The sequence below is a fragment of the Alosa alosa genome, chromosome 4, assembly GCF_017589495.1.
Source record: "Alosa alosa isolate M-15738 ecotype Scorff River chromosome 4, AALO_Geno_1.1, whole genome shotgun sequence".
NCBI lineage: Eukaryota > Metazoa > Chordata > Actinopteri > Clupeiformes > Clupeidae > Alosa > Alosa alosa.
The window spans coordinates 35,891,877-35,901,229 of NC_063192.1; the positions used below are offsets into that span (position 1 = coordinate 35,891,877).

The 9,353-nt window shown below is 45.4% G+C and overlaps 1 protein-coding gene across 2 annotated transcripts; it reads left to right on the forward strand.

Annotated features, from left to right (window-relative positions):
* On the forward strand, positions 1–5,619 carry LOC125293696 (heme transporter hrg1-B-like). 2 transcript variants are annotated; one of them, XM_048241778.1, is made up of 4 exons: positions 2–205; positions 451–504; positions 1,548–1,715; positions 5,197–5,619. In XM_048241778.1, the coding sequence occupies exons 2-4, from the start codon at positions 489–491 to the stop codon at positions 5,331–5,333; spliced, it is 321 nt and encodes a 106-aa protein (XP_048097735.1). In that variant the 5' UTR covers positions 2–205; positions 451–488; the 3' UTR covers positions 5,334–5,619. The 2 variants fall into 2 exon arrangements, with proteins under 2 accessions (XP_048097734.1, XP_048097735.1); XM_048241777.1 differs by having other exon boundaries at positions 1–504.
* Positions 5,620–9,353: the final 3,734 nt, after the last annotated feature.

Genomic DNA, 9,353 nt, shown 5'->3' on the forward strand with positions numbered 1-9,353 from the left:
AAGACGAAAAATTGAGAGACTTTGTTTTTTCTACCCGCGTTGAATATCTTTAATTTCTCGGCGTTCAGAAGCTCCAGATACTTTGAGTCGCGGATCCTGCGCTGTCTGCACTGTCTGCCGGTCTGTGGGTGAAATTGCGGCGATGTAAAAGGAAGCTGTTTGTGTGTCGGTTTGACAGTCTCGTGGGAACTGCGTCGAAGCGACGGTATTGTTTACGAAGCACTAAACGGCTTCTGCCTATGCTATTACATAATTGTAAATGCTGTAAGCTCCCTGCGGCTTACCAGGACGTTAACGTTAGTTGAATAGGCTACGTCATTCTCCTTAACTGGTAGGCCTGTTTTTAACATTAAAAATATCATATAGTCTCCTAAATGGCATTTAACAGGACCTATATTAGTGTTAGTTATGCCGTTTTCGGCATGTTGGTTGGCTTCTCGGCATTTGTAGTGTGGAATGTCGTATTCAAACAGCCATGGACGGCGGCGATGGGTGGTTTATCAGGTAAGCAACACAACATATCAGTAAACGGCTGGTTTCTTGGAAATGATTAGGCTATTTTGATGTTTTGTTGACAGCAAGACTGAAATCCTCCCGTTGCGCACGATTTCAGCATATTCAGAAGGCCGTTTCATACAGTAACGCAACCTGATATGTAGTATTGATACTAAAAATGAGCAGCTTCTGGAATTCCCCTGATATTCTCCGGATAAAGCAAAGAAGCTGCGTTCTTTCGTATTTGTTTTAGAGAGGCCTGTACACTGTAGCTGGTTTAGCTTGATACAACTTCACAGAAGTAGGACTACATTAGATTAGCGGAAATACGAATACTTCTAATGCAATCTATGTTATGTGTGGTATGGGGCCTGGTGTGGTCATAACACAATAGTGTACTTTGTTGTAGGCTAGTCTAGGTTAAAAAAAATCTTTATTGTGGAGCATCAGTGTATTCGGTAGGCAGTCATGCTCCTCTTTTCGGGATACCCGAGGCTATGTCCCGTGAGTTGCAGACAGTTTACGAAATAAGCACCCGACCTTAAAGTGTAAAAGGGTAAAATAAAAGTCCCTCTGAGTGATGTAGCGTTTGCCCTAGTTTTGTACCATGTAGGCTAGTCTACACATTGTTGATGTAGGAGTACAATACTGTGTTTAAAAATAGCAGTAACTTCACTGTTCATGTGGTATTACAATATTATAGTGTGTTTATAGTTGACCAATAATATTAAATGTGGTTTAGAATTAGAAAACAATATTAATTTAGATCCAAACCGAAAATCATTAATGTTACCTTTGAGGTGTACAGTGTCATGGAAGAGGACATGTTTAAGGTTGTGTGTGTGTGTGTGTGTGTGTGTGTGTGTGTGAAGAGGACATGTTTAAGGTTGTGTTGTGTGTGTGTGTGTGTGTGTGTGTGAAGAGGACATGTTTAAGGTTGTGTGCGTGTGTGTGTGTGAAGAGGACATGTTTAAGGTTGTGTTGTGTGTGTGTGTGTGTGAAGAGGACATGTTTAAGGTTGTGTTGTGTGTGTGTGTGTGTGTGTGTCTCAGGTGTGCTGGCGCTCTGGTGTCTCGTCACACACATCATGTACCTGCAGCACTACTGGCGCACCTGGCTGAAGGGACTCAAGTTCTTCATCTTCATCAGTGGGCTCTTCTCGCTGCTTTCTGTGGTGGCCTTTGCTGTCTTCCTCACCCTGGCCATCACTCAAAAGGAAGGTGAGTAGCCATGTAGCCTGCATAGTGTTGACCGTGCAGCTTAGCCCTACACTCACCCTGTAGGCTGCATGCTAGCCCAGCTCCTTCACCACTACACTACCACCACCCTACAGGCTACTGCACACTAGCCCAGCTCCTTAACCACTACACTACCACTGCATGCTAGCCCAGCTCCTTAACCACTACACTACTACTGCACGCTAGCCCAGCTCCTAACAAATTAAAACAAATTTGTCTAGTTGCAGTCATTGCCAGGCTACTGCATCGCCAGCCCAGCTCCTTAACCAAAACCCCGCCTACTACTCGCATAGATACGTGGTGGGAAACGCATTTTCAGGGCTTTTACGGCTATCTCGATATTCTGCTTTGGTTTTGATCCAAAACCTGCCAGTTTCATGATGTGTTTGCATGCTTATAGAACACTCCAGTTAAGACCATCTCTTAAACATTTGAACTTGAAGAATTTGAACAATATGAACTATGAATATTGAACAACTGCTCTTCCTCGTGTGAACATGCTTAACAAAATATGGGAACAAAACATGGGACAAGTTAGGACTATTCGATATTGACAAATGGGTTTTGTCCAGGACCCATTTGGTCTCATTGGTTTGCCGCCTGGATCTTTGGAGGATGGGATAGATCCAAAAACAGAGAGGCTCTTAAAACTCATTTGAAACTGCGCAACAAGGTGATATTGACAAATGGGTTGCGGACCACTCATTGGTTTGCCGTGGATCTTTGAAGAAAGGGCCCATTTGCCTCAGTGCGAGTAGAGAAAGGGCCCTCTCCCAAAACCCCCACTACTGTTTGGAACATATAAAAACACCCCCGGTCCACTCGTCATCCCCACAAATCAAGCTTGGCTTTAAATGCAGCAACTGCCAGTTTAAAGACAGTCGTCATTCTCCCTGGAGGACCGGGTTGAGGTCATTAAGCAATCCGAATAGGTCACACAGGTAAGCGAAGTTTTGACACCCAGTCCTCATCACTAAAATGTGCAGCTTTTTTCTGTAAGAAATCTCTGCGCGGCTCTCTCAACTCAAACACTCTGGCCAGTGACCTGCTAAAGATGCTTGTTTTTGTTGCTCATTCTAGCAGTTTAGCTAACTTCGTGTGACATACCGCTCGCCAAGAACTGATCAAGTGAAGTGAGCTGACCTGAGGCTGCGCAGCTGAAGGCAATATGTAAAAGTGTTGAAGCGGGACAGACAGACGTAAGAAAATAGACCTTGCAAAATGCAAATATGCGTGCAATCAAACAACTGCATATAGACCTATGCCATGTAAAAACGTGACATTATTGCGAATTAAATTTAGTTTAGTTTGCATGCATTTTTTTTTAAACTCATGTCGTAGGCTACGGCCCGGTAGGAATGTCCCGCGGCCCGGTGGTTGGGGACCGCTGCACTACACTACCACTGCATGCTAGTCCAGCTCCTTAACCACTACACTACCACCACCCTACAGACTACTGCAGGCTAGCCCAGCTCCTTAACCACTACACTACCACTGCATGCTAGTCCAGCTCCTTAACCACTACACTACCACCGCCCTACAGGCTACTGCACGCTAGCCCAGCTCCTTAACCACTACACTACTACTGCACGCTAGCCCAGCTCCTTAACCACTACACTACCACCGCCCCAATAGACAGGCTACTACACGCTAGTCCAGCTCCTTAACCACTACACTACCACTACACGCTAGCCCAGCTCTTTAGCCAGTACGCTACTACTGCATGCTAGCCCAGCTCCTTAACCACTACACTACCACCACCCTACAGGCTACTGCATGCCACTACACTATCTTAACCGCTACACTACCACTGCATGCTAGTCCAGCTCCTTAACCACTACTATACTACAGGCCAGCCCAGCTCCTAACCACAGGCTACCTGCCTCTACAGGCTACTGCTTAGCCCAGCTCCTAACCACTACACTACCACCACCTACCACACTAGCCCTCTACCACTACACTACCACTGCATGCTAGCCCAGCTCCTTAACCCACTGCACTGCTACCAGCCCAGCTCCTAACCACTACACTACCACTGCATGCTAGCCCAGCTCCTTAACCACTACACACCACTGCTCTAGCCCAGCTATGCTAACCTCTATGCTACCACCACCCTACAGGCTACTGCATGCTAGCCCAGCTCCTTAACCACTACACTACCACTGCATGCTAGCCCAGCTCCTTAACCACTACACTACCACTGCATGCTTTTCCAGCTCCTTAACCACTACACTACCCACCACAGGCTACTGCACACAGGCTAACCACTACACACCACTGCAGCTAGTCCAGCTCCTTAACCACTACACTACTGCACCACCCTACACTACACTGCACACTACAGCCCACTAGCCCAGCTCCTTAACCACTACACTACCACTGCATGCTAGTCCAGCTCCTTAACCACTACACTACCACTGCATGCTAGCCCAGCTCCTTAACCACTACACTACCACTGCATGCTAGCCCAGCTCCTTAACCACTACACTACCACTGCATGCTAGCCCAGCTCCTTAACCACTACACTACCACTGCATGCTAGTCCAGCTCCTTAACCACTACACTACCACCGCCCTACAGGCTACTGCACGCTAGCCCAGCTCCTTAACCACTACACTACCACCACCCTACAGACTACTGCATGCTAGCCCAGCTCCTTAACCACTACACTACCACTGCATGCTAGTCCAGCTCCTTAACTACTACACTACCACCACCCTACAGGCGACTGCACACTAGCCCAGCTCCTTAACCACTACACTAACACTGCATGCTAGTCCAGCTCCTTAACCACTGCACTACCACCACCCTAAAGGCTACTGCATGCTAGCCCAGCTCCTTCACCTCTAACCTCTATGCTACCACCACCCTACAGGCTACTGCACACTAGCCCAGCTCCTTAACCACTACACTACCACTGCACACTAGCCCAGCTCCTTAACCACTACACTACCACCACCCTACAGGCTACTGCACATTAGCCCAGCTCCTTAACCACTACACTACCACCACCCTACACTGCACACTAGCCCAGCTCCTTAACCACTACACTACCACCACCCTACAGGCTACTGCACACTAGCCCAGCTCCTTAACCACTACACTACCACCACCCCAATAGACAGGCTACTACACACTAGCCCAGCTCCTTAGTTGGATAGCGATAGCTGCATATATGCCAGGAAAGCTTCATTTATTAGTACAATTTTGCCAGTGAAATGACATCAGTTTCTGCTTTGCTACTTTGTTGCTTTGTGTAGCATCAAGCATTACACCGTCAAAATGCCAAATGAATTTCCAAAACATATGAAACCTTACACAATCAAAATGCTATATGAATTTCCTAAACATATGAAACCTTACACAGTCAAAATGCTATTTTTGGTCTTGTATGTAATTGTGTTGTAAAGTACAGTGGAGCATATGACTATCCAGGTGCATACCGATCTCTTGTTGTCCACAGTCCCGACTGACCCCTTCAGCTTCTATCTGTCCTGCGTTTGGAGCTTCCTGACTCTGAAATGGGCGTTTCTTCTGGGCCTCTACTCCCATCGATACCACCAAGAGTTCGCCGACATCAGCATTCTAAGTGACTTCTGATTGGACGCTTCCCTGAAGAGAGGAGGAGTCTGGAGAGTGAGCTGCTGACCAGGCCAAGCAGAGTTGATATGAGAGGAGAGTTGATATGAGAGTGGAGCTCAAGATGGCAGGACTGGACTGACCTGAGCAGAGCTGGAGTTTGAGTACTGCCCCTTCACTAGCCCCTCCCCTGTGCTGATCTGCCCCAATCTGTGTTCCTCTGCCCCTGGGACCAGGCGTCTGCCCCAGTCTGTGTTCCTCTGCCCCAGTCTGTGTTCCTCTGCCCCAATCTGTGTTCCTCTGCCCCTGGGATGCCCCTGGGACCTGTGCGCCTGCCCCAGTCTGTGTTCCTCTGCCCCTGGGATGTGTTCCTCTGCCCCAGTCTGTGTTCCTCTGCCCCAATCTGTGTTCCTCTGCCCCTGGGATCAGGCGTCTGCCCCAGTCTGTGTTCCTCTGCCCCAATCTGTGTTCCTCTGCCCCTGGGATCTGTGTTCCTCTGCCCCAGTCTGTGTTCCTCTGCCCCAGTCTGTGTTCCTCTGCCCCAATCTGTGTTCCTCTGCCCCTGGGATCAGGCCTCTGCCCCAGTCTGTGTTCCTCTGCCCCAGTCTGTGTTCCTCTGCCCCAGTCTGTGTTCCTCTGCCCCAGTCTGTGTTCCTCTGCCCCTGGGACTAGGTGTCTTATCTTTTGTGTCCAGTGGACCTATGGCAGTGTACGCCACCTCTTTGGCAGGCTCAGAAGGTGTGTTGTACATGCACAAGAAAGCCATAATCTGATCTATTGGAAATAGCAAAAGTATGGAGAGCTGTCAAAGCCTCTCCAAAGCCAATGGAGAGGTGTAAAAAGTCTGATCTAATGAAAACAGCATAAAATGGAGAGGTGCCAGATGCACTGGACTCCTGCTGGTCATCAAACGTAACTACTCCTGCCATCGTGCCACAGAAAGCATGAGACCCCCGTAATCAGGAAGTAAAGTGACGGGCTTTTCAAGAGAAGAGCTTGGTGCACCAATCAGGACCATGTTGCATGTTGACATGTTATCCTTTGGATTATGTTGTCTGTCAGATCCAAAATGTAAAAAGGTGTTAGTGTTCAAGTGATGCAGAGCAGCGCCAAGGTTCCAGCCCGTTGGAACTGATTTGTTTTTAGTTTTCTTGTGTGTTTTGTTTTTAGTGCTGGTGCTACTATGTCACTAAACCTTGTGAATCCTCAGCTTGGACAACTGCTTCCTTATTATGACACTAAAGAATTCCTGAGTGCACCAAAATGGAAGAGATTATCAGTGTTTGGTCTGGACTTCAGGTAAACTGGTGCCAGTTTTGTGTTTGTATCATTGAAAGTCCCCCATACTAAGTCTCTATAAGGACAAGAGTCTTGCACTAGAAAGTCTACACTTTATGAATTACATGCACATCCAGTGTATTGTTGCTCGTAATTATTTCAATTTAATCTCTAATGTCTTTGGCAATGTGCGATACGTCAGTATGTCTAAAGCAGAAGGAGCAGTGATGCCCAGGTGAGGGTCTGGCTGTGCTCACCTGTTAAACGTCTTTGTGAAAGTCCCAGAGGCCAGTGTAGACGCACCATTTAATGATGTGAACGCACCATTTAATCCAGATAATGATGTGAACGCACCATTTAATCCAGATAATGATGTGAACGCACCAGACAATGATGTGAAACCACCATTTAATCCAGATAATGATGTGAACGCACCATTTAATGATGTGAACGCACCATTTAATCCAGATAATGATGTGAACGCACCATTTAATCCAGATAATGATGTGAACGCACCATTTAATGATGTGAACGCACCAGATAATGATGTGAACGCACCATTTAATCCAGATAATGATGTGAACGCACCATTTAATGATGTGAACGCACCATTTAATCCAGATAATGATGTGAACGCACCATTTAATCCAGATAATGATGTGAACGCACCATTTAATGATGTGAACGCACCAGATAATGATGTGAACGCACCATTTAATCCAGATAATGATGTGAACGCATCCATTTAATGATGTGAACGCACCATTTAATCCAGATAATGATGTGAACGCACCATTTAATCCAGATAATGATGTGAACGCACCATGTAATGATGTGAACGCACCAGATAATGATGTGAACTCACCATTTAATCCAGATAATGATGTGAACGCACCATTTAATGATGTGAACGCACCATTTAATCCAGATAATGATGTGAACGCACCATTTAATCCAGATAATGATGTGAACGCATCAGATAATGATGTGAACGTACCATTTAATCCAGATAATGATGTGAACGCACCATTTAATCCAGATAATGATGTGAACGCATCAGATAATGATGTGAACGCACCATTTAATGATGTGAACGCATCAGAATCGACCCAGAAATGTGGACATTGTTGCCTGACTTGTATCATGCTTTTCATGTCATTGCAAAACTGACAAGTGTGTTCTCTTGACAGATGACTTTGAGATTTAGTGACATTCAGATGTTCAGTGCTAATTTCCTTCATGTTTATATGGCTTAATTGTATGTGTTTAGTGTAATGTAATATGTTGATTTTTTTAGGCCAGTTTGAAAATATCTGCTTTACAAGTACTCATCCTCTGTGTCTTTATAAATTGTGCTGGGCAATCAATAATAGTATCACAGCTTTCTGTGTCAATGTTTTTTATGGTTTCGCTATATGCAGTACTGAACAGGGTCAACTTGTGTGTGTGTGTGTGTTGTGTTCATCTGCTCAAAGCAAATTATTATTAGCAAATGCAAAAAGAAATGCAGTTGTAATATTGGTCATAAGGAGTGTGGCTGAGGATGTGTGTGTGTATGATGACTGTGAAGAATTAAAGGATGATTCTGTTGGTTTTCAGAAGCTTCTAAGGTGTTCTCTCTTTCATTTACAAACTGCTCTTTGAGTTTGCAGTGCAAAGGAAGGGGTCACTAGTGAACAGGAAGGGGTCACCAATGAACAGGAAGGGGTCACCAATGAACAGGAAGGGGACATCAGTGAACAGGAAGGGGTCACCAGTGAACAGGAAGGGGTCACTAGTGAAAAGGAAGGGGTCACCAATGAACAGGAAGGGGTCATCAGTGAACAGGAAGGTGTCATCAGTGAACAGAAAGGGGTCACCAATGAACAGGAAGGGGTCATCAGTGCACCAAGCAACTAACGATTCCCACTCTGACACTCTGATGAAGATGTAACCTACATCGAAACATTAGTTTTTCCTGCACCGTTCAGAAATAAAAAAATAAGCAACTTCAACATTTGTGTGGTCCGGTGACCCCTTTGAAATACTTAGGTGTGTGTAAGATATCGTTATAAGCGTGTTCGTCTCCATCAGCACTTAGGTGTGTGTGAGATATCGTTATAATAAGCGCATTCCTCTCCATCGGAATAGGGACGTTGGTTACATTTGTACTTCTCAGTGGCAGCAGAGCAAACATGGACCTCTTAAGCCCCTCCCCCAGGCACATAGTGTTTTTATAAGGACAGTTTTTACATTCAGGTGTTCACACTGAAAAGCCGCACAACACAGATACCTGTCTGAGTGGAAGGAATCCAGGTACGTACATGTGCAGGTGAAATGCCATATTTGTACAATATAACAGGACTTTGTTATAAGCCATGTTTTGCAAGGCTCACATTAGGCTGTTTCAGATGTGTTTATGTATCATGTTCAATAATAGGCGGTAGACTGATGCTCTTTTTTTGACAGTCACTTGTTAAGTTCTCTTATCATCTTTAATAATTGCTGTTTTTTATTAGATATTTAATTTTACAATATTACGTTGCATTGTGTCAGGTATACATTTAGTGGTGCCTAAATTACACCATTTATTGATCTATTTATTTATATATGACAGCATAGACTATTTATCCCTGCCATTCGTATTATGTCAAAGTCAGAGTTCTGGTGCTCACAGTCAAGGTGAACCAGACGGATGTCTTGTGTTGCTTTGTGTGTCTAACTCCCCATATCAGTTCTTCAGTAGCACGGCTCTGCTAAACTCAAGGGTAGATAAGGGAACTA

Bases quoted from the DNA above. Each gene is read 5' to 3' on its own strand.
- LOC125293696 (XM_048241777.1), top strand. From the start codon at position 375: ATGGCATTTAACAGGACCTATATTAGTGTTAGTTATGCCGTTTTCGGC. The intron at 505-1,547 runs GTAAGCAACACA...TGTGTGTCTCAG, and splicing joins GGCGATGGGTGGTTTATCAG to GTGTGCTGGCGCTCTGGTGT. The intron at 1,716-5,196 runs GTGAGTAGCCAT...TGTTGTCCACAG, and splicing joins GGCCATCACTCAAAAGGAAG to TCCCGACTGACCCCTTCAGC.